The 25508-nt window shown below is 42.1% G+C and overlaps 1 protein-coding gene across 1 annotated transcript; it reads left to right on the top strand.

The window, feature by feature from the left end:
* Window positions 1-446: 446 nt before the first annotated feature.
* On the top strand, window positions 447-21693 carry LOC138973053 (serine/threonine-protein kinase Chk1-like). Its single transcript, XM_070345708.1, has 13 exons — window positions 447-1062; window positions 1690-1789; window positions 2105-2228; window positions 3465-3529; window positions 4142-4211; window positions 4742-4930; window positions 5853-5957; window positions 7348-7443; window positions 12013-12085; window positions 14833-15034; window positions 16232-16363; window positions 18194-18295; window positions 19462-21693. Exons 1-13 carry the CDS (start codon window positions 455-457, stop codon window positions 19564-19566), a joined length of 1971 nt encoding a protein of 656 aa, XP_070201809.1. The 5' UTR covers window positions 447-454; the 3' UTR covers window positions 19567-21693.
* The last annotated feature ends 3815 nt before the right edge of the window (window positions 21694-25508 follow it).

The raw sequence follows: 25508 nt of genomic DNA, 5'->3' as shown, positions 1-25508 counted from the left end.
TGTGTCTCAGTTGTCTGAATTTAAATTTTAATGTCATTCAATCGTTGTGTATGATATTGATAATGATTTGTGAATGTCATTAGATGTTTGTGTCGTTCCCCTTGTGTCTGCATACTTGTGTAAAAACAAACAAAGTGCCATTGTTTGAATATATATATATATATATATATATATAATATATAATTACATAGATATAATTAATATATATATATAATTAAGCTGGTGGGGAGGGTGGTACTGGTAGGATGAGGTTGGTATGTGAGCATATTATATATTATACAACATATGGTTGTACACGGTGCACAGCTCATTAGCTGTTTATAAGTTATTTATGGCAGCTAATGCAGGTATGTTCTTCATTGGATGTAAGAATGCTAACATGGCTAAAAATTAATTTATGAACCTTAATTTTATTCATTAAATGTTTTCAGGGACGTGACCAAAAGAGCAGACAATGGCGGGTCTTCTGTCCACCACCCTCACTGGGTCTATGGAAGCCATTCATATGGCGCCAGTTAACGAAGCACACCTGAAAACTTCCAGCAGTCAACCCCCAGCCCTTGAACTAAATTCTTCAAATTTAAAAACAAGCAGTGATACAGCAAGCGCTCAAGAAAGTCTGCAGCAAACAACAGCTGCCGGATCTGAAAATGACTCGTCAGTACTGAATTCATCAAGAGATGTGAACGCTAGAAATGTACAACAATCTTCAAACTCTTCGAACTACCAGAGCAAAGACAATCCGAAAAGCCAAGGCGGTTCAGTGACAGACAAGAGCCGGACAGAAAACAAAGACAAAACTGCCTCACCCGCCACTGCCGGTAATGTAAATGACAGAGCGAGCCTTTCCAAGACAAAGTCGATGAAAAGAAAACGCTGCGATGAGGATAGCGAGAGTGAAAAGAAATCAGCTGCCAAGAAAGGGGGCGCTGAGAGGGTATCGGTTGAGAAGACGGAGGAAGACGAACAGACCAGAAGCCCCGCAGCGTCCAAAGGAAGGGCGACGTTCTTCGTCAAGGACTGGGAGTTTGTGCAGGTTCTGGGTGAAGGGGCTTATGGAGAGTGAGTGACTGAATCTTTCACGCTTTAATCATTTGTTATTGTTCATTTGTTGTCATTAACTTCTTTGGTCTGGTAGTGGTAGCGGAACAAAATTCAGATATGGACGGAGCAGAACAGGTGTTAGAACAGCACATACACACACACACACACACACACACACACACACACACACACACACACACACACACACACACACACACACACAAAAACCAACTTCTTTGGTGTTTGTAGTTTGTGGGTATGTACATATCTATGTTTTGATAATTTTAATTAACTTTTTTGAGTCTGAAGTGTTGAAAAAATGTTGAGTCATGGACTGATGGAGTAGATCTGTGAAAAAAAATAAACAAACAAAAGCAACAAAGACAACAACAACCACATTGTTTCAGGAGTAGGCACTGAAGACTTTTATGTTTATCAAAAAACAAACAAACCGTAAAACTATGAAAATGAACAAGCTTCACAAGCGTTTTCACAGTCTTAATGTAGATTTTTTGAATACTTTTGCTGATTAATTTTAAACCAGAGTGCCACAGTCCTTGCAGTTGCAACCAAGTGTCAGTTTAGCCGTAGTCATACAAACGTCATTCTTAATTTTTTGTTGATTTTTTGTGTGACTTGTTTCAGAGTAAAGCTGGCATACAATGTCAAGACGAGGGAAGCAGTGGCTGTGAAAATTGTCGACACCTCAGAGAAGGGAGTTGTCTGGGATGATGTGCGCAAAGAGGTAAAGTTATGATTAAAAATTAAATTAAAATTCATGTGTGTTGAATAATTTCCATAACCTACACTTTGGAATAAATATAAATTTCTGTAAAAGAAAAAGTAAAAAAAACACGATATATTGTACTTGGATTAAAAAAAATGAAGTCGGAACATTTCTTGACTGATATGTTTGATGCCGGGTGTGGGTAAGGAGGTGAGGTAAGCAAAATTCCACCCAGCTCAGATTTGTTGTTACCGTTCTAAATAAAGTGTGTGTGGGGGGGGGGTTGTTCCAGCCTATTGTAAATAAGAAAGTATTTGTTGTGTCTGTGTGCAGGTTTGCATTCACAGAATGATCTCACATCAGAACATAATCAAGTTTTATGGAGTCAGGAGGGAAGGCGATATACAGTATCTCTTTCTGGAGTACGCTAGTGGTGGAGAACTCTTCGACAGAATTGGTAAGGCTGAGAAAAAAAATTCAATTGAAGGTGAACCAGTGAACATGTACGTCTTGGTTTGAAACATCTTAACCCGTCAGGTGTTCAATGACCTATGTATCAGTTCCTGTACACTCTTGTCATTTGTTTGGTTCACTTCTGTTTGCTTTTGTTTTGGGGTTACTTTCCTGTCTCTGAATGTTGTCCTGAAGAAGCCTCCAGAGGCATAGGCGAACATTTGACACTGAAAATGTGCGGTCTCTTTCTTGGTGAGTAAAGATCTCTTTTGACTTTTGTTTTTTTAACATTCAACAACTAGTGTACTTTACAAAAATACAAAAACTGCAGGAAAAAGTTGCTGAATTGAGTGGGATTCATAGCTATTGATATCAGGAATAGTGCAATGGAAGTTGTGAATTCACTAGTTATAGTCAGGGATTGAAGAACATTGTGCTGATGACTGACATGAGTATGCAAAAGCCGGCCAAATGTAAATCATTTTATTAAAAAGGAATGATTCTGTTTAGTCCGTAATCCCTCTCTAAAATTATGAAAGCAAAACCCAAAAGGTAATGTTTCCGATTCCCCGACCTTCCTTATTTTTTCCTTCTGACTAGAACTTTTTTCCTCCAGAATTATTTTGACCTTTCATAAAAAAAATTTTAAAAAATGACAAACCTAGATTTGCAGACTTTACAAGGTAAGTTATTTTTCTTCCACATCTACGGGACACGGGTCGATTGATTTTTGGCAAATATAAAGCCACATGCGCTTGTGTACATCTTCTTCTTCTTCTTCTTGGCGTTCGCAGAGGTTACACAATCAGTCCAGCACTGGTGATAAATGTTGTCGTTTTCTCCAACTCCTGTCGACTGCCGTATAGTTTGGTCTGCAAGGGAGTTGGTGACGGCCACACTTCTTTTCGTTCCTCATCTAGTAAGGGACATCGCTGTAAGATGTGTTCCGCTGTTTGGTCCTCTTGACCGCAGGCACAGGTTGGTGATGGCGCCAGCTTGAACTTTCGGTTCATGTGAGCATTGAGCCTGTTGTGGCCAGTACGCAGCCTGATGAGGTTGACTTGCTGCTCTCTGGACATTGTGTGGTAGGCTTGTGTACATAAAAAACAAACTTAAATAAAACATTAAAAAAAACTTTAAAAAAAACGACCTACCGATCCTAGTTTGTTTGTTTTTTGGCCTGGTCATGGGAAAAATTTTTTATTTTTGGTTTGGTCTAATGTATCTTGTGTTCACACAGAACCTGATGTTGGAATGCCACAGGCAGAGGCCCAGAAGTACTTTCGTCAGCTGATTGATGGTGTGGTATGTAGGATTTTATTGGTTGGATATTTCATTTACATTATTGTACACTTTTACCGGTTGTGTTTGGCTTTGTCATAAATCATTGAATGTCAGTTCCTGATCATTCTTTGTGTCCAGCTGGGGAATTCTTCTCAGATCTGCGAGTTTGAGAGGAAACCTGATTGATTTTCTGAGGAAAAATACCATTCTCCAAGGAAAAATGAAATACTAGCAGTCATCCTCCATGACAGTGGTAAAGGATTTGGAAAACTTGCAGCTTAACAATAACAATAACAACCCTTTATTGTCCATTCAAATATTACATAAAAATGGAAAATTTTCTTCGGCACACCCTGCCTGCTGTAAACGATTATAACAACAATTGGACAAAAGGACAACCGACATAAAACATAGGTTCACGTATGTAATAACAAGCACACCTATCACACTGCCAATAATACTGACCTAAAGTGTTGTCCGTGTCATCTTTAATTTCATGAATAAATTTACATATAAAATCTAAATAAGGTGTTTATTATTATTATGTGTGCTACTGTTAATAAAAAGATTCTTTTTACATTTTGCCTCACACACAAAATGTCATTGTTAATCGATTTTTTTGACTGTCAACAGGAGTATCTTCACAGCAAGGGCATTGCTCACAGAGACATTAAGCCAGAGAACCTGCTGTTGGATGAGAATGGTGAGAACTTTTGGGGGGCCTTATTCAGTGTGTGTATTGTATTTGGTGTGCGTGTGAGTCTGTTTGTGGTTGTGTGTGTGTGCATGCAGGTGTGACCGGCACGGTTGGCCTAGTGGTAAGGCGTCCGCCCCATGATCGGGAGGTCGTGGGTTCGAACCCCGGCCGGGTCATACCTAAGACTTTAAAATTGGCAATCTAGTGGCTGCTCCGCCTGGCGTCTGGCATTATGGGGTTAGTGCTAGGACTGGTTGGTCCGGTGTCAGAATAATGTGACTGGGTGAGACATGAAGCCTGTGCTGCGACTTCTGTCTTGTGTGTGGCGCACGTTATATGTCAAAGCAGCACCGCCCTGATATGGCCCTTCGTGGTCGGCTGGGCGTTAAACAAACAAACAAACAAATGCAGGTGTGGCATTCTACCCAGACAAAAACTAAAAGTAGGTTTGTAACTATTAATTCCTTTTCTACGTCACTGAACTGCCACAAAGCCTGTACAAACTACAATGTACAAAACCAACTCTCTTGGTGCAGATGACTTGAAGATCGCAGACTTCGGCCTGGCGACCATTTTCCGCTACCAGGAAAAATGGCGCTACCTGGAGAGGCTGTGCGGCTCGGCTCCTTACCTGGCTCCAGAGGTCATAAACAACAAGCCCTACAGAGCGGAGCCGGCTGACTTATGGTCCTGTGGCATTGTCTTTGTGGCCATGCTTGGCGGAGGTGGGTGCTCACTATATCTGGGTATTGTATATACCCCCCTTTTAAGACCTCCAAAAATGTGAGAAAATCAGGTCTTAAAAAGGAGGGAGTCTTAAAATGGGGGTAATTTTACAGAGGATATGGACAAAAGGTCTTTGAAAACAGGGTCTTAAAAGGGAGGAAGTCTTAAATTCAGGGGGGGGGGGGGGGGGTCTTAAAAGGGGGGTTCCACTGTCCAGTTAAACCCCGTTATAAGACCTAACCCTATTTTTGTGCTTCTTTATTTGGACTTTCTGTTGACAATGTCTGTAAATCTACTTCCATTGTGGGACCCTTTCCCCTTTAAGACAGTGTTTTCTCATGTTTGTTTGTTCGTTCATGGGCTGAAACTCCTACGGCTTTTACGTGTATGACCGTTTTTTACCCCGCCATTTAGGCAGCCATACGCCGCTTTCGGAGGAAGCATGCTGGGTATTTTCGTGTTTCTATAACCTACTGAACTCTGACATGGATTACAGGATCTTTTTCGTGCGCACTTGGTCTTGTGCTTGCGTGTACACACAGGGGGTGTTCGGACACCGAGGAGAGTCTGCACACAAAGTTGACTCTGAGAAATAAATCTCTCGCCGAACGTGGGGACGAACTCACGCTGACAGCGGCCAACTGGATACAAATCCAGCGCGCTACCGACTGAGCTATATCCCCGCCCGTTTTCTCATGTATTTTAGGTCTTCCGCTATAGGGGGTTCCAGGTTTTTTTGATGACTACCTCCAAAAATCTGTCACAATCAGGTCTTTAAAGGGAGGGAATCTTTATAAGGGAGTTAATGTACAGAGGTTATGAACAGAAAACAGGGTCTTAAAAAGGAGGGGAAAAGCGAATATCTTTTAAAGTTGATCTTGCTGTGATTTAATCTGATGTGCGGAATACTTGTGTTTGCAGAGTTGCCCTGGGATGCCGCTGTGTTGGCCTGTGTGGAATATGTGAATTGGAGGGAGTGTCACATTGAGTACAGACCCTGGAACAAGATTGACAATCTGGCATTGTGTGAGTATTTTGTGATGAATGTGACACTGCGAAAAGCCAACTGTCAACAGCAGACAGAAATAAGAATGCTGCTATTTAGGCCTACAAAAAAAAAGGTTTCTGGTTCTCAGACTGACACTTTTTTCCTCATGACCCAAGAACTTTTTTAACCTGATCAAAATAAAATTGAAAATAGCAAAACTCGATTTTGCAGACTTTACTAGGAAAGTTACTTTTCCAGGGCTCGTAGCTCATACAAGTTGCGTCCAGTTAAAAGCCAAATGCGCCCGGCGTGAAACATTTTTTATGCTTTCTACCCCACCTATGTTGACCAAGATTTAAGCCGAGACCAGCAGTGCTGCAGCAGGTCACTCAGAATTGCAGTAACTGTGTAATAACTGTGTATCAACACGCTGGAATGCAGGCGTTTGATGGATGTTACAGTCTGAGCGGATTCGTACCTGGTCAGATAGAGCCATATGAGTGGGTACGGATATATCTGTACCTGGGAGACAATGAGTTAAAAGAAAAAAGGTGCTGTAAACGATTCCGCCAACACAAATTGAATTCGCCTTGTCATCAGACCAAACGTTGTTTCTATTTGGCCCTATCAGCTCTCTTTGCAATTTGCAGCCAGTTTTCCATCCTTCTTACAGCGACAGGAAAGAGTAGAGTTCCTTCCCCTCTTCTGTCTTCTAGTTCTCAGACCTGTTTACCCTTACGATTTTGGCGTAATTTATTACGATTTTCTGCAAAAAATACGCCATTCCGCTATCCGTGTCAAGACTACGATTTTTTTTTAATATTAATTCACATGTTTGGCATTGGGTTTTTTTCAATTACAGTTAATAATTGTCTACCATACCCGTGTGACTTGGAATAAGGCAGTGAAAGGTAAATATGCGCCGACATGGCTGCAATTTACTGGCCGTATAAAATTTCATCTCACACGGCATCACTGCAGAGCGCCTAGAACTGTACCCACGGAATATGCGCGATATAAGCCTCATTGATTGATTGATTGATTGATTCTTGTGGTGAAGTCTCGCCCTCACTCATTCGGCAAGCGCAAGTACAGTAGAGAAGCGCTTGACACACTGAAAAAGGCCTACTACGAGCAAAAGAAAAAGAATCAGTGATGCATGTGCTTTTGATGTGATCTTCTTTGAAATTATGATGACTACAAAACTGACTGATGTGTTTTGTTTGTGAATGATAGATATATGTGCATGATTGCGTTTCGCAGACACAGTTGTCATGTGCGTTGTAATTGGCGACGAATGCTGGATGATTATTATTTTTGTGCCAGGATTACTATTTTGGGGGCTGAGCATTACTCCAAAACACTTATGTAAACAGGTCTGAGTTCTTCTCTTTTATTTCTCTCGAACAATATTGCTCTGCTTTTCAGGTCTGCTCCGAAGGCTGTTGGTAGATAAGCCAGAGAAACGATACACCATCACAGATATTCGTAAGAACCAGTGGTTCAACAAAAACTTCTCCAAGGGTGAGTGTTCACTACTGTTCAAGGTGTTCGATTTTACTTCAGCTGAATGATCTGTGTGTTCCGTGTTTTTGTGCGTGATATCTTTTTCTCCCCTTCGTTCAATTCTCTCACCGCCTGGTGATTATGATTTTTCCATTTCTGTGAGTTCCACGCACTGTGTTTTTGTGTGTGATCTCTTTCTCCTCCCCTCTTTTAATTCTGTCATCCCCAGGTGATTGATTATTTTGTATGATTGACGTTATTTTGGTAGATTTAATGTGTGTTCTCCAAATGTCATTTCAATGAATGGGATGAGACTTGTTTTGATTAAGCTTTTGACGAGCGCAATGGCTTGGTGGTAAGACGCCGGCCTCCCAAGCGGAAGGTCGTGGGTTCGAATTCCGGCCGCGCCTGGTGGGTTAAGGTGGAGATTTTTCCGATCTCCCAGGTCAACTTATGTGCAGACCTGCTAGTGCCTTATCCCCCTTCGTGTGTACACGCTAGCACAAGACCAAGTGCGCACGAAAAAGGTCCTGTAATCCATGTCAGAGTTCGATGGGTTATAGAAACACGAAAATACCCAGCATGCTTCCTCCGAAAGCGGTGTATGGCTGCCTAAATGGCGGGGTAAAAACGGTCATACACGTAAAAATCCACACGTGCAAAAACACGAGTGTACGGGGGAGTTTCAGCCCACGAACGCAGAAGAAGAAGAAGATTAAGCTTTTTTGAAATAGGAGTATTTGATGCCTTTTGACTTTTTGGTTGCATATTTTTGTTTCTAAAGCCTAAATCTTCACCGTAGTCTTATTTAGCACTGGCACGGTCATACTGTCATTGTATTAACCCCTTCACTGCCCAGCACGTACTAGATACGTGGTCATACTGTCATTGTATTAACCCCTTCACTGCCCAGCACGTACTAGATACGTGGTCATGTTTGGTTTGTCATACGCCCATACACGTACTAGCACGTGGCATAGCACTTTTCAGGACATTTGTGAAAACTAAATGGGAGGTAACCACTGTCCAACTTCTTGTAGGGGTTTAAACACAGTTCTTTCCCATTGACCGTTCAGATAAGTTAGTACCACGAGGTAAAAACATTTTTAGAATTTTTTTCCGATCTATTACAAGATTCAAAATGGCGGCCGAAAGTCGGACATCAACTTGTAGACCTGTTTTCAAATGATACAGTGTTCTGGAAGCTCTACAAGAAGTGATTTATGGATTACCACACAGAAGAATACTGTTATGGGCTGTAATGTGAGTACCTGATGTTTGACACCAGTTTTAGCTGTGTTTTCTGCGGTTTTACGTGCTGCAGTGTGTGTGTGTGAAAGTTTGGAAACTGTAATTTTTGACAAAAATGGTCATTATATCGATTTTTACAATAACAATCACAAACAAAGTCCAATGATCATGTTATCAGATAATAGCCAAGGGTGTAAGCAAACCACATGCCAAAGATCAAAGAGATATCTCAATAAATGATTGAGCAGTGAACAGATTAGTGAACCTACCGAAGAAAGCGAAATTTGCCCTGGCGCACAGCAATAACAAAATGCTGTTACCGTAAAAGTCGACCTATAAGACGCACCTGGGTATAAGCCGCACCCCCCGATTTTTAAAAAAAAATCAGAAAAATCCATACACAAGCCGCTCCGGCATACAAGCCGCGCCTAGAAGCAAAGTTCAAGTCAAGAAACATCGAAAGTCAACGAAAAAAAAACACACACACACAAAAACGAACCGGCTAACTTGTCAGTTTTGCACTTTACTTTCAGCATCAGATGTTGAGTGATTCACAGAACTCTGGACTATCAAACTGTCCTCTCGTCCTGCACACAGCACCTGTAGTTAGTTCTGTAAATCACTCAACATCTGATGCTGAAAATCCGCTGAAGTCGGACTCCTCAGTGTCGGAGATGAACAAGTTCAGAATGGCTTCTGGCACAGAGTCACCGGAAGTGTCACTCTCGGCCCCACTGTCAGTGGCTGTCGTGTTGTCTGTCGCGTCGTCTGCTCCAGTGATGATCTCAGCCTTTCTGAAGCCGTTGATGATCGTTGACTTTTTGACAGCATCCCAAGCTTTCAGGACCCACTGGCACACATCTGCAAAGGTTGCTCTACGCATCCGGCCAGTCTTTGTGAATGATTTCTCGCCATCCACCATCCACCTCTCCCACTCATCCCTCATCACCACTTTGAAGGGCCGGTTCACACTGATATCGAGGGGTTGCAGGTACTTTGTTGTGCCACCCGGGATGATAGCGATGATGGAGTTGGTGGCAGTGACTGACTTTTTGACCTTCTCAGTGATGTGTGCACGCATGCTGTCCATGACTAACAGAGCTTTAGTGCGACGGAAGAAACCCCCTGGCCTTTTCCCATAGCATTCTGTCAGCCAGGTCTCCATCATCTTCTCATCCATCCACCCCTTCTTGTTAACCTGCACGACGATCCCCTTCGGAAACTTTTCTTTCGGCATTGTGATTCGCTTGAAAATCACCATCGGCGGAAGCTTTTCACCCGAAGCCGTGCACGACAAAACACAGGTGAAGTGTGTTTTTTCATGTCCCGTTGTTTTCAGTGCCACAGAAGACTCGCCCTTTTTGTTTACTGTGCGTGTCAATGGAAGGTCAACGGAACCTCATCCATATTTATGATGTTCTGTGGGCCAATCAGATTCTCAGCTACCTGCTCTTGTGCGTAGTTTCGAAATGACATCATTTTCTCATGGAAGTCTGGCGGCAGCTGTTGGCACAAAGTTGTACGTGCACGCAGTGACAGACCTTTGCGCCTCAAAAATCGGCAACACCAAGATTGACCGCCTTTGAAGTCGTCTATCTTCAGACGTGTTGCAATGGTGCGTGCTTTCAGACGAAGCTGAACAGTTGAAACACCGCGACCATCCTCACGTTGTGTGCTGACCCAGTCCTCCATTTCTTTTTCTAATTGTGGCCAGCGTGCCTTGCAACCACGGAATGCTTTTGTGGATTTCTTGCATTTCACAAGTTCGCCTCGTTGCTTTCGCCAACGCCTAATCATGCTTTCATTGACGCCGATTTGTTGAGCAGCAGCGCGATTGCCTTTTTCAACAGCCAAGTCTATGGCTGCAAGTTTGTAGGCTGCATCATAGGCCTGCCTCCGTGTTTTCGGCATCGTGGTTGTACGTTGCTTTGTTTTAGATGTGCGTGTTGCTGTTCTCTGTAGTAGCAATGCGAAGTGATCGATCAAAACCGGTGTATACCAACCCATTACTGTGTGAGTGTAAGTTATTGTCATGCTTCAAACTTCCGGAAAGAAGGTGAGTGAGTGAATTGAGGTAAACACAGCTGATTCAAGGCCATTACACAGCGGCGATCGGCGATCCAACTTTCGGAAACTAGGTCACTGAGCGAAGTCGGATACACGCCACTGATTCAGAAAAAGTCATTCATAAGCCGCACCGCCTTATAAGCCGCAGGGGTCCATTTAGGAAAAAAAAGTCGCGGCTTATAGGTCGACTTTTACGGTATACTGTGGCAGTGAAGGGGTTAATATCAGGCATAATGCTACTTCACTTCAGTCTGCAGAGAAGTATTAAGCATAGCTGCCAATCCTTCCGAATTTTTCGGGGAATCTCCCAATGATTGAAATCTGTCTCGAAATCTCAAAATTTGTTCGATTTTCCCGAAAAGGAAATTTTCTAACATTATTTGTGAAAGCAGCCTCTTTTTTCGGGACGAAAAGACGCTTTGGTTAACCGAAACCAGCCAAGTCGATGTGCGCATGTATGAAAAATAAGTTGTTTTTCTTTCCAGTTTCGGCCTTCAAAAATGCCGCCAAAAGCAAGATCAAAAACCAAAGGCTAAAGGATGTTTTTACCGCAGTATAAGATGAACTATGACTTTATGGACAAGTCAGACAAGGGGGGCCATCACACATTTTGTAAAGCTTGTCGATGTGACATCAACATCGGACCCCCACAGGAATGTCATAGTCGTAAGGTTGACAGCCATGATTAAGTGATGGCAGTTTTCTTTTTACCCTGTTTGTTACACTACAACAGTAGGAATTTAAAACAAGGTTAAGATTTGTGCATTTTGGAGAATTACTTGTTGGAATCTTGCTTTCTTCTTCTTCTTCTTCTTCTTCTTCTTCTTCTTCTTCTTCAGCGTTCCAGAATTTGTCTGGTTATGTGTGAGCTTGTTTTCCCATTTGGGTTTCCCACACTATACTCTGAGAGCATAGTCAGCGCACTTCGCTTTCGTTGAGTAGCCATGCTGGGTATTTTCATGTTTCCATAACCCACCGAACTCCGACATGGATTACAGGATCTTTTCCGTGCGCACTTGGTCTTGTGCCTGCGTGTACACACGAAGGGGGTTAAGTCACTAGCAGGTCTGCACATAAGTTGACATGGGAGATCAGAAAATCTCCACTCTTAACCCACCAGGCGGCAGCGACCGGGATTCGAACTCATGACCTCCCGATTAGGAGGCCGACGTCTTGCCACCATGCCGCTGCGCCCGTCGGAATCTTGCTTTCTCTTTTTAAGTGTAGGTGTCTTTGAATCATACTAATTTATTTGTTTGCTATTTACAGATAGGGCATCACAGCTCTCCGAGGGCCCGCTGCGTAAACGAGGTCGAACTTCTGAGTCAGATCATTCTCCTGGGTGAGTTTTAGTTGCATTGATAAGAGAATACTACTTGGCTTGCTGTGTCATAAACCAGTTGCTTTTTAAAATATTGAAACGTGAGCAAAACAGCAAGCTCAAAAGTGTTCCCATACTGGCGTTTGTCTTGGTGACTTTGACATCATGAGCAATGGAATAATCAGGTTCCTGCTAGACTAGTTTGAAAGACCTCATTTACATGGTAATTATACTGTGTGTATACAACTCTCCTGTGTTCACTTTCAAGTGAATAACTATCGTTCTAATATCATTTAAAGTGAAGCTAAAGAAACCTGGTATCGGCACTGCTGTGCATCTCCTATGATCTCAATGGTATCAAGGCACGGGTCATAGCCCTTTGCCGCGACAAGGTTTGCCGATACCGGCACTTGTCTTGTCTAGACAGTGACGTCATTCATAGATGACGCCAATCATAAATGACGTTTGTCAAGGGAACTTATGCTTTCAAGTGTTGCTGCTTCCAGTGACAGGAAGGTATAGAGATTGATCATTGTATACACAAATTACACAAACGTCATCTTGTGAGGGACCGAAAAATATTGAAACTCTCGGATGATTTTTTTTGTGTGGTATCAACCTCGACCTACGGTCTCGGTTGATACCACAAAAAAATCATCCTCGAGTTTCAATATTTTTCGGTCCCTCACTCGATGACGTTGTGTAATCTCTATGAATTGAACGATATTTTAATCTCTTGGGTTGTCTCTCTCGCATATGTAGGAGAAAATGTATTTTCTCACATGTCATTAATAAATATTTCTTTTTTGGCCCGAAAAAGTTTGGGCAGGTTTTGAAAGTACAAGGCAGCCCTCTTTCACCAACTGTGTTTGGCGGATCTGGTGAAGCGACAGCAAAGTTTTCAGTGATTTGCACTAAGTTCGGGCGTTATGCCATCTATATGCACCCGGTACCCAACAACAACCCTGTTTATAGCTACAGTCAGACCTGTCTTTCCAGGGAATTCTCCTCGGATACAGTTGAACCCCCCTGTTAAGACCTCCAATCTGAAAAAAATCAGGTCTTAAAAAGGAGGGAGTCTTAAAATGGGGGTGGTAAGACCCCCAACAATCTGAAAAAAATCAGGTCTTAAAAAGGAGGGAGTCTTAAAATGGGGGTGGTAAGACCTCCAACAATCTGAAAAAAATCAGGTCTTAAAAAGGAGGGAGTCTTAAAATGGGGGTGGTAAGACCTCCAACAATCTGAGAAAATAAGTCTTAAAAAGGAGGGAGTCTTAAAATGGGGGTGGTAAGACCTCCAACAATCTGAGAAAATAAGTCTTAACAAGGAGGGAGTCTTAAAATGGGGGTGGTAAGACCTCCAACAATCTGAGAAAATAAGTCTTAACAAGGAGGGAGTCTTAAAATGGGGGTGGTAAGACCTCCAACAATCTGAGAAAATAAGTCTTAACAAGGAGGGAGTCTTAAAATGGGGGTGGTAAGACCCCCAACAATCTGAGAAAATAAGTCTTAAAAAGGGGGTACATTTACAGAGGTTTTGAAAAAAAAAAGTCTGAGAAAACAAGGTCTTACAAGGGAGGGAGTCTTAAATTGAGGGGTCATAGAAGGGGAGTTCCACTGTACACGAATTTTGGAGGAAACCTGATTAGGTTTTCGAGGAAGAAAAGTGATCTCTGGGAAAAAAAATCTGATCCTGTGATCATGAGAAGAAGTGTGTAAATGTTTCTTACAACAAGTGAAAGTTACATTTTCACACTGGATAAAAAGATCTCTTTGGATAGACTTATTATACAAGTCCTTATCAATGTGCTATGGTTTACTGTTCAGAAATACAGTCAAACCCCCTGTATACAACCTCCAAAAATCTTAGAAAATCAGGTCTTAAAAAGGAGTGAGTCTTAAAGGTCCTTGTCTACATTTTTATACCGAAATCGCCATTTGACCATTAAAATGCAGAGTCTATTATCTACAAATATCAACAATACACCCCCTTTCAATCAGGAAAGACGAAGCCAGTGTAGCCGTTTGAAAATTCATTGTAGTATTCCAGCGTAGTACTCATAGTAGGATATCCTTATTTGGAAAATGCCAAGCGCAAAACTCCTCTCAAATCCCGTGCATTTCGTGCGTTTGAATCTTCGACGAAGGCCGGACTTCGGTATTGCATTTCAGCTTGGTGGCTTAAAAATTAATTAATGACTTTGGTCATTAAAAATCTGAAAATTGTAATTACAATTTTCTTATAAAACGATCCAAAATTACGTTCATCTTATTCTTCGTCATTTTCTGATTCCAAAAACATATAAATATGTTATATTCGGATTAAAAACAACCTCTGAAAATAAAAAAATATAAAAGTTATGATTAAAATAAAATTTCCAAAATCGATTTAAAAACAATTTCATCTTATTCCTAGTCGGTTCCTGATTCCAAAAACATATAGATATGATATGTTTGGATTAAAAACACGCTCAGAAAGTTAAAACGAAGAGAGGTACAGAAAAGCGTCCTATGCAGCACAGCGCAACCATCGGGCTAAACAGGCTCGTCAATTTCACTGCCTTTTGCACGAGCGGCGGACTACGGTCATTGTGGAAAATGCAGTGCGTTCAGTTTCATTCTGTGAGTTTCACAGCTTCACTAAATGTAGTAATTTTGCCTTACGCGACTTGTTTTGTGTTGTATTTTGGTGCTTTTTTGATGATTCTTCATGATTCTTGACATTTTTCAGTCCCACCCATGCACTTATTCATTTTTTATTCTCTTCAGGCTCATGACCTGCTCACAGCCTACTCATAGTACGATCACCAAAGTCCCCAGCGATCCGGAATGTCTGAGATCTATCAAAGAGTTGGGAGACGGCTCATCAGGCACGTCCTACACCAACGCTCAAATCAGCTTCTCTCAGCCCGCTCAGGCTGACGACATGTTGCTCAGCTCTCAGTTTAACGGGACTCAGTCCTCGTCTCAGGTAACGTTGTTTGTTTGCTTGGTTGAAAATGGTCACTAAATGAGGCAGGGTAATGATAGTTATATTGGACACTTGTTAATCGCCCCTTCTCACCAGAGCTCACGGCGATGTGCAATAGCAACAGCGCGCACGCACGCAGGCAGACAGACAGACACACACAGACACACAGAGAGACACAGACACAGACACACACAGACACGGACACACACAGACACACACAGACACACACACAGACACACACAGACACACACTCACACACACACACGCACACACACACGCATACACACACACACACACACACACACATACACACTCACTCACTCACTCACTCACTCACACTTAATACAGTTTGTGGGTGGATAACAATATATGTACCATAAAAACTATCCTTAAAAGGATGCTAATAAAAAGATTTGAGAACCAGATTTGGTAGTTGGTTGGCGGGTGGAGTGCTTTCTTCTGTTTTTACTGGTTATTTGGTTAGTGTGTCACCGCAGTTTCCTGCTTGAGTGTTAGACATTGTCTTTTGTTTTTAGGCCCCCCCAAAAAGTTGTATGTTTCTGGTAACATGGCTACAAAAAATAGGGTAGGTAGGTAGGGATATTTTGGGTTTTTTGTTTTTTTGTTTTTTTGATCAGGGTAGAAAATGACTATACAGTGACGCAAAGAGACTGGACTTACTATACAAAGAGAAAGACAACACATTACAAAACAAATGAGACAAGAGGGATGCGGGGTTATCCCCCTTGTGTCGTCTGCTGTCTGTTTCGTTTTGATGCTTTTTTTTTTTTGCTTTTTTTTTTTTACAAATGCAATAAAAAAAAGTATAGGGTCGGCGGGAAAAAACTAGGTAGGGTCGGGTGACCAGAAACATACTTTTTTTTTGGGGGGGGGCCTTAAAGTATTCAACACAGGTTAAAAAAACCTTGTGTTTGCTTCGAACGGATGTATATTAAGAGTTACTTCCCATGCCCACTACTTCTGTTTGCCAAAGTCTGATCAGAGGTCAAAGTGGGTTTTCGCAATTTTTTTACAAACAAAAACGTATGAAAAGAGGAACCTTTGAAGAAGTTTGATGGCGGCAGACTCAGGCTAGGAGGAAGATAAGGGTGAGGCAGAGCCAGTCATGATAGTGTTAACTTTCGTTGCTGTTGATATTTTGTTCATTCGTTTCTCTTTTCTTATCTTGTTATCCAGACCCCCATGCAGAAGTTGGTTCGGCGGATGACCCGGTTCTTCTCCAAGCAGTCGCGCTCCGAGGTGCATGAGGAGCTGGACAGAGTGTTCTCCCTTCTGGGCTACAACTTCAAACACTGTACCTCTCATGTGGTAACTATGCTGTGCTCGCTTATACTATTTCCATCATGAAGACGGCTTGAGATTGAGAAGCAAATGTTTAATTTAATCATTTGTGACCCTCCACCACGGAATGAGTCGCATGTCACCTTTGCATGATTTTCATATTTTTACATTTTCCTAAAGAGTTTTTTATGCTCTATCCAGTGGTGAAAACCGTTTTAGAAAAGAGCGAAAACTGTTTGAGTTATAAGCCTGTGACTAAGGTGACCCTCACACTGTTACCATACACTCTCCGGACTTATATCAAGCCTAGCGCAGAACCGCGCAAGGTAACATGCGACTCATTTCGTGGTGGAGGGTCACATTTGAAGATTAAAATGCTTGCTGTTTTTAATTCATCAATCACATGTGACATGAATGTACTTTCTGTTAAACATCATGAAACACAGACCAGTCACACACATGCTTTGTTTTGTATTGATTTTCTTGGGCACAGTCTGGTTTATTTTGTGCTACATTTCCCATGCAAATGAGGAAAATGCCTCACCTCATTGTTATATGAAGTCTTATATCGCGCGCGTATCTCCAGACTCGGACTCAAGGCGCAGGGATCCATTTATGCCATGTGAGATGGAATTTTTTACACAATACATCACGCATTCACATCGACCAGCAGATCGCAGCCATTTTGGCGCATATCCTACTTTTCACGGCCTATTATTCCAAGTCACACGGGTATTTTGGTGGACATTTTTTTATCTATGCCTATACAATTTTGCCAGGAAAGACCCTTTTGTCAATCATGGGATCTTTAACGTGCACACCCCAATGTAGTGTACACGAAGGGACCTCGGTTTTTCGTCTCATCCGAAAGACTAGCACTTGAACCCACCACCTAGGTTAGGAAAGGGGGGAGAAAATTGCTAACGCCCTGACCCAGGGTCGAACTCGCAACCTCTCAAGACTCAAGACTCAAGACTCAAAATGTTTACTGTCCTCATAAAAACAAGGAAAATTGCCTTACAGTGTCAGGCGATCACAGACATAAAAACATCACATGTATTAAGAATTAAACGATTGCACTTAAAACTAATAACTCTAGCCCGCTTCATATTTGCTGTAAACTTAGAATTAGAATTGCAAGTGTGTTACCACTCGGCCACCCAGTCACGCGTGTGTGTGTGTGTGTGTGTGTTTTTGCTTTGTGTGTGTGTGTGTGTGTGTGTTTCTCTGTGTTTTTGCTTTGTGTGTGTGTGTATGTGTGTTTCTCTGTGTTTTTGCTTTGTGTGTGTGTGTGTGTGTGTGTTTCTCTGTGTTTTTGCTTTGTGTGTGTGTGTGTGTGTTTCTCTGTGTTTTTGCTTTGTGTGTGTGTGTGTGTGTGTTTCTCTGTGTTTTTGCTTTGTGTGTGTGTGTGTGGGTGTTTCTCTGTGTTTTTGCTTTGTGTGTGTGTGTGTGTGTGTTTCTCTGTGTTTTTGCTTTGTGTGTGTGTGTGTGTGTGTTTCTCTGTGTTTTTGCTTTGTGTGTGTGTGTGTGTGTGTTTCTCTGTGTTTTTGCTTTGTGTGTGTGTGTGTGTGTGTTTCTCTGTGTTTTTGCTTTGTGTGTGTGTGTGTGTGTTTCTCTGTGTTTTTGCTTTGCTTTGTGTGTGTGTGTGTGTTTCTCTGTGTTTTTGCTTTGTGTGTGTGTGTGTGTGTGTTTCTCTGTGTTTTTGCTTTGTGTGTGTGTGTGTGTGTGTGTTTTTGCTTTGTGTGTGTGCGTGTGGGTGTTTCTGACTGTGTCGGTTTGCCTAACTTTTTTTCTAGCTGAATCAGCGAATGTCTTTCTTTCAAGATTAAGATTGCAACAAATTATCTTTGTTTTCAGTTGACGGTTCACACCACTGACAGACGCCAGTCTCCACTGACATTCAAAACCATGATTCTGGAGATGGGGGAGAGCTTTCTCATCGACTTCAGGTTGTCCAAGGTAGGAGTGAGCGTAGTGAGACTCTCAGCGGAGTGAGACAGATCTGACCAAGTAACAAAACTCGAAACGTGAAATCATGCTTTACTTTAGCAGGTCTGTAAGTTTATGGCTGTTCTACTACCGCAATCTTGATTCATGTTGTCGATTTGGACAGTGGTTTTACTTTTTATAAGGTGGTGCAGTCAATGAGACACACATACATACACTGTCACAAACATACCGTATTTGACGGGTTACAAGCCGCGACTTTTTTTCAAAACAAATCGCATTGCGGCTTATAAAAAGCTGCGGCTAAAACGTTACCTAAACTCGATTTGGTCCGAAGAAACTGAGCTGTCTTTGTCCCCGTATTCGTTTGTATCCGTTTGCTTTTGCACTGCACTGACACAACTGTACTGGCTGTACGATGCCGAAGACCAAAAGAATCGCGTACGATGCAAAGTTTAAATTGAAGGCGATTGCACTGGCCGATGACAAGGGGCGCGCTGCTTTTGAGCTGGGGATAAACGAATCCATGGTGCGACGATGGCGATCCGTCCGCCAGCAACTCTCGAGATTAGCTCTCTACTCAAGACTCGGCGCTTTTCTCTTTCTTTCGCGAATCTTCGTTTGTCAACAAGATAGCGTACAGAGACACCGGATGTATCAGGATCTCGCGCGCGCGAGATTTCGTTTTTTTGTGTCGCGATAGTTGGAGGAGCGAGAGCAGCCATGTTGTGTTTTCGTCTGCTCGAAATGTGCGCAAAAGTCGTAAATCATACCAAAAAAGCTTATTCCGGGCGGGACTACATGTGTGTGTTGGTTACAAATTGTGTGTGTGATATTTTTCTTCAAACTTTTTCACTTTTCTTCTTTGTTTCACTTGTTTATTCTCTGAGCCGATTTCGCCAAATACCGTACTTTCGTTTGCCTGATTGTTTTGTTTTGATTGATTGACATGATCTGATTATATTTTTTTTGACGGCGGCTAATATAGTGACGCGGCTTACACGTGGCTCGTCCCAATTTTTTTGTTAAAAGGCGGGGGTGCGGCTTATGAAACGGTGCGTCTTGTAATCCGTCAAATACGGTAGACAGACAGACAAACACACACACACACACTAACTATTTTGACAAACTGGATAGTGTTAATGTTAAAATTATACCTGAAGTTCCTTTGTTTCCAGGGTGATGGTTTGGAGTTCAAGCGACACTTCATCAGAATTCGCGAGCACATGAAATCCGTCATCTGCAAGGTTCCTCCCTCCTGGCCAAACATCTCTTACATCTGATTGGACAATAAGTTCTCAGGCAACTGCGGATTGGAGCATTGAGGCTGTCAATCTTCAGTTTGATCACCTCTCATTGGATGTGGACAATTGGTGCTTAAGCTGCTGCTGATTGGAGCATCGAGGCTGTCAATCTTCAGTTTGGTCACCTCTCATTGGATGTGGACAATTGGTGCTTAAGCTGCTGCTGATTGGAGCATCGAGGCTGTCAATCTTCAGTTTGGTCACCTCTTATTGGATGTGGACAATTGGTGCTTAAGCTACTGCTGATTAGAGCATCGAGGCTGTCAATGATTGGAGTATTACAGTTGTCAATCTTCTGTATGGTCACCTCTGAGTGTAAAAGAAGAATTCCGAGATAACTCCGTCAGGTTTGTCTGGGTTGTGGGAGAGTGACCTTTTCTTGCAACATTGCAGACAATGGAGGAGCAAGTCGTTAGCGAGGGGTGTGCCTGAAACATGTGCGTGTCTCCACACACCCCTTGCTAGTGATTGGTCCCGCCATTGTTTGTCTGCACCGGCACGGTTGGCCTAGTGGTAAGGCGTCCGCCCCGTGATCGGGAGGTCGTGGGTTCGAACCCCGGCCGGGTCATACCTAAGACTTTAAAATTGGCAATCCTGTGGCTGCTCCACCTGGCGTCTGGCATTATGGGGTTAGTGCTAGGACTGGTTGGTCCGGTGTCAGAATAATGTGACTGGGTGAGACATGAAGCCTGTGCTGCGACTTGTCTTGTGTGTGGCGCACGTTATATGTCAAAGCAGCACCGCCCTGATATGGCCCTTCGTGGTCGGCTGGGCGTTAAGCAAACAAACAAACAAACAAAAATTGTTTGTCTGCGTTTGCAAGAAAAGGCAACTTTTCCATAACCCATACAAACCTGACAGTTATTTACGAAAATTGTTTATTGGAAGGTCATTATTGGAAGGTCATTGGAAGGTCATTATTGGAAGGTCATTATTGGAAGGTCATTATTGGAAGTCATTATTGCAGCTAGCTTTGGGTTGGACCACACTTCAAAGGAGTTCTTTGCTGTGTGTGTGTGATTCCAGGTGAGAGAAAACATCTCAGAAATTGGAAGCAGTCTAGTCTGTGTCCTTGTTATGATATAGTTTGTTTGTTTTGTGCGTCTGTATGCATTTGAATGACTGTGCATTGTCTGAGCCATGAAATGTATTTAATATATATCTATACAGTAAAACCTGTCTCTAACGGACACCCTTTGGGAATGGTAATAGTGTCCCTATTAGACAGGTGTCCCTTCTTCACAGGTGGAGGGGCCGGGGCAATATTTTACAAAGAGCACGTAAAATGAACAAGACACTTTTTGTCAGTCCTGTAGTATGTATTTATTGGATTGAACATGAGACTCACTGAAAATGTGAGTAAACAAATGATACATGTAGCAAACAACAACAACAACATCCCCCCCCCCACCTACCCCGTTCCCTACACACACTGTGCATTCAAACTTACGCAATTCGGACGTCACAAAGCTAAAAATAGCTGACTTCATCAGTCATTCAACGGGAAATTCCGCAGTGTGTCTCGACCAAATTGGGTCAGCTCTTGTTTCATTCAGTTTTTCTAGTCTCAGCATAAATGCATGGAACACAAATTTAGCTGTGTTAACTATGGTTTCCTTCGAACGATTGCTTACAAAGAGAGAGAGATCATCACGTCTTCTTTTTCCGATTTGATCCTCGCGATCTGTGTTTTACCACATCCCATCTCCTTCGCCACATCTCGGCATGATTGGCCGCTATCTAGTTTTTTCAAGGCAGCGACACGCTGCTCTAAAGTCAACGCTTTTCTTTTTCCTGCTGGAGATTCCATTTTCAAACACAGTAGTCTACTGTTGCTTTTGGTTGTGACTGTATCCACAATGCGAAAAAGCGAAAGTGAGCGAAGCGAAAGTGAGTGAGCGAAAGTGGGTCTCCATCTAAACAAGCCACTGATTGGTCAGAAAAGGGACAGGACAACCAATCAACTTCTTCTTCTTCTTCTTCTTCTGCGTTCGTGGGCTGAAACTCCCTCGTACACTCGTGTTTTTGCACGAGTGGAATTTTACGTGTATGACCGTTTTTACCCCGCCATTTAGGCAGCCATACGCCGCTTTCGGAGGAAGCATGCTTGGTATTTTCGTGTTTCTATAACCCACCGAACTCTGACATGGATTACAGGATCTTTTCCGTGCGCACTTGGTCTTGTGCTTGCGTGTACACACGAAGGGGGTTAAGTCACTAGCAGGTCTGCACATAAGTTGACCTGGGAGAACGGAAAAATCTCCACTCTTAACCCACCAGGCGGCAGCGACCGGGATTCGAACTCACGACCTCCCGATTAGGAGACCGACGTCTTACCACCGCGCCACCGCGCCCGTCGACAACCAATCAACAACCATTTGTGCTACGGCTACGGCTGCCGAGCACTGTCTGCATAACAGTCGAGTTTTCGAAGTTGCGTTTTTATGTACGTTGTGTCCGTTTGTGACAGTGTTTACACTTCCTACGGTCCGAAAAATCGTGTCCGCGTCCGTAAGTGGCAGGTGTCCGCCCGTTAAAGGTTAGTTATTGTTGAAATCGTGTTCGTGCCATGATAAACTGTCCGTATGTAGCAGGTGGCCGTTACAATAAGGGTCCGCTAGACTCAGGTTTTACTGTATACCCTTTTATTACAAGGCAAAGTATCTGAAAATTAAAACTTGGTCGACTTGTTGAAATTATGCAATTGATAACAATGTGCTCAGGTTTTTGTTAAAGTCAAAATGCCTATAATAGAATGATTTAACAAAACTGCCTTGGGCATTGAACATTTGTGGTAGAGGCGTGTAAAAGGTGCTTTGGAAATTGAACTATTTTGCAGAGTTGCAGTGACTTTACCGCCTCAGAAGGACTGTGTGATTGTACACATTCAAAGCATCAGCTTTACATAATCTTGAGAATGATGTATGCGTGAAGTGGAATTAGTAGATTTGGTTGAAGTATATTTGATACTGACAGCAACAGTATTTTTGTCCACAGTACTCCAGCGACAAGAACTTGTCTCATTACAATTTCCTACCCCACCTGGTTGTGATCTCTAGTATTATTTGAGACAAAAAGAAATGCTCAAACTCTTGAAAACCCATATCATTGCTACTTTCTTTATTTGGTGTTTCACGTCGTTTTCAACCGTTCAAGGTTATATCGCGACGGATCATTGACCCCCCGCGGGTTAGGGGGAAGAATTTACCCGATGCTCCCCAGCATGTCGTAAGAGGCGACTAACGGATTCTGTTTCTCCTTTTACCCTTGTTAAGTGTTTCTTGTATAGAATATAGTAAATTTTTGTAAAGATTTTAGTCAAGCAGTATGTAAGAAATGTTAAGTCCTTTGCAGACCTGGTTACTGTACGAAATTTGCGTACAATCTTACGAAATTGAAGACCGCTGTACGATTATACGCCAGACATTAAAATCATACGCAAAAAAAAATAAAAAAAATAAAATAAAAATTAAAAAACTATTTTAAAAAAAATCAATCGAGAACATTCCTGTACATCACTGAAGGGGTTTTTGTGTGAAGATGGAACATGACTACCTTAATTATGGGGTTCTTCAGGAGTTAAAAATATAAGTCTGAAGAGGACTGTGTGAGCCTAGAAAGCAATGTGTAAAGAGGACTGTATGAGACCAGAAAATACTGACCAGTGCAGTGACAGAAATGAAGGGCTGACTCAATACTGCTGACAGCAGCTGATGCAAATTTTCCTCAGAGGTCAAAAATAAAAATTATGTTTTTCTATCATTCGTTTTGTGTCACATTTTCAAATATCTAATAGTGTATGGGTTTTTTTTTTCAACAATAATGTTTTAATTTACTTTCAGCACAAATTCTTTCTTACATGTATTTACAGTCTTTAAATAATGGGGTTTGAGGGGGGAATAAAGCACAGTGTGTACCGCGAGAATGAATTGTACACCTTAAAATTCTGATTGTACACATTTTTAGCCTCATTTGTACACCAGGAAATTTTAGTGGTAATCAGGTCTGCCTTTGTACTGGAAACTTGCATTCTCCCAGTAAGGTAATATATTGTACTACGTTGCAAGCCCCTGGAGCAAATTTTTGATTAGTGCTTTTGTGAACAAGAAACAATTGACAAGTGGCTCTATCCCATCTTCCCCCTTTCCCCATCGCGATATAACCTTCGTGGTTGAAAACGACGTTAAACACCAAATAAAGAAAGAAAGACGGATCATTGCTACTGCTTTTCTTTGTTTTTACTATATATTTCAGTAGACAATTTCTGGAAATAACTCTTGTTTGGGTTCATGGGTTGGCAAAGAGCTCCTTGAAAAAGCTGAGGCAATCACACATGGTCGCTAAGGCCTGGCGCTCACCTATGTCACTCCAGCAGGACAGACGATGCACTGCAGATTATCCCAGCCCGCTACACATTGTGTGAAAGGAAAACAGGCCAAGTACTCGTCATAATCCCAATCACAGCATCAATAATATGCAGTGCGTCGTCTGTGCCGCTAAAACTGCGCAGGTATATTCTGCCCTTAATCGATAGAGGCAAATGCAGCGCGATCATGGCCATAGTGAATAATCATCTTGTGTTCATGGGCTGCAGCTCTCATGTGCACTTGTGTTTTGCCCAAGCAGGTTTTTACGTGCATGACCAATGTTTCTTTTCCATTTAGGCAGCCATACTCTGTTTTGGGGTATGCATACAGGGTGTTTTTGTGTTTCTTTAACTCGCCAAATTTTGACATGGATTACAAGATCTTTTTTGTGCGCACTTGGTCTTGTGCTTGCGTGTACACACGAAGGGGGATACGGCATTAGTAGGTCTGCACATAAGTTGACCCGGGAGAATGGAAAAAATTTCACCGTTAATCCACCAGGTGTGGTCGGAATTCGAACCCGGAACCTTTTAAATGCATCTGTGCATGCTTTTGAAAAGAAAAATGCATCGTATCAAGCCTGCACTGCATAACATGCCCATTTGAGCTCAATATTCACTATGATGCTTTGATCGCTTGTCTCTAATGACAACATCTTTTCCACAGCTTATTTCCAAACATTGTGCGTCTATTTTTCGCAACTGTTTCAGTTTTTTTGTCAATCATGTTGATAGAAATTTGCATTGCTGCAGGACAGTTACATATATATATATATACACACATTTTTTCTGTTATGTTAATTTCTTTTCTGTGTACAGGTCTGTCTTAGACTCCTCATTCAGAATATTTTTAACTTGTTCACAGATTGTGATCAAGGATTTATTTTTGTTTTTGTACAACAGTAATTGTTACGTGATAAGCGAGCAGGTGGTACTGGCTTGTTGCTTTTGTTCCTTTGTTGAAGAGATTTGTGTTCAATAGTAAGGCCTAAAAAAAAAATAGGTGTGGTTACGGTAACCCGACCTACCCTATTTTTAGGGGCCGACCCTATAACTTTTTATTACATTTGTCAAAAAAACCCCAAAGAAACAAGAAAACGAGTGCAGAAAAGGCAATGAAAGCGAAAGCGCCCTAGTCGCACACTTATTTCCCTGTCAAGTAGGTTTAATTTGTACACAGAAAAAAAAGTTTAAAAAAAAAAAGTGATTGCCTACCTTCCTACCCTATTTTATTTGGCTATGTTACCGTAACCACACCTATACTGTTCAAAAAAAGAAACGCATAGTTGCTACTTGCCAAATTTGTTTTATTTTTCGAAAAAATTAACAGAAAATCCAATATTTAGATTATTTGTTTGAAATTTGGTATGGACACAGTTGAATGCACACACAGTTCATTTGCATCTTCAAATCAATCAGTCAATCAATACGATTGGGTGCCGAGGCTGTCAAGTCAGTAGGGGGTGTGACTGCCTTGAGCAGCAACAAGTGCCCGGCACCTTCTGGGCATGGACTGGATCAGATGCCGGATATCTTGCTGTGGGATGGTGTCCCA

This window comes from Littorina saxatilis, linkage group LG8 (assembly GCF_037325665.1).
Source record: "Littorina saxatilis isolate snail1 linkage group LG8, US_GU_Lsax_2.0, whole genome shotgun sequence".
In the NCBI taxonomy this organism is placed as follows: domain Eukaryota; kingdom Metazoa; phylum Mollusca; class Gastropoda; order Littorinimorpha; family Littorinidae; genus Littorina; species Littorina saxatilis.
The sequence above is the reverse complement of the archived record's forward strand: the minus strand, read 5'-3'. Positions and strand labels throughout refer to the sequence as shown.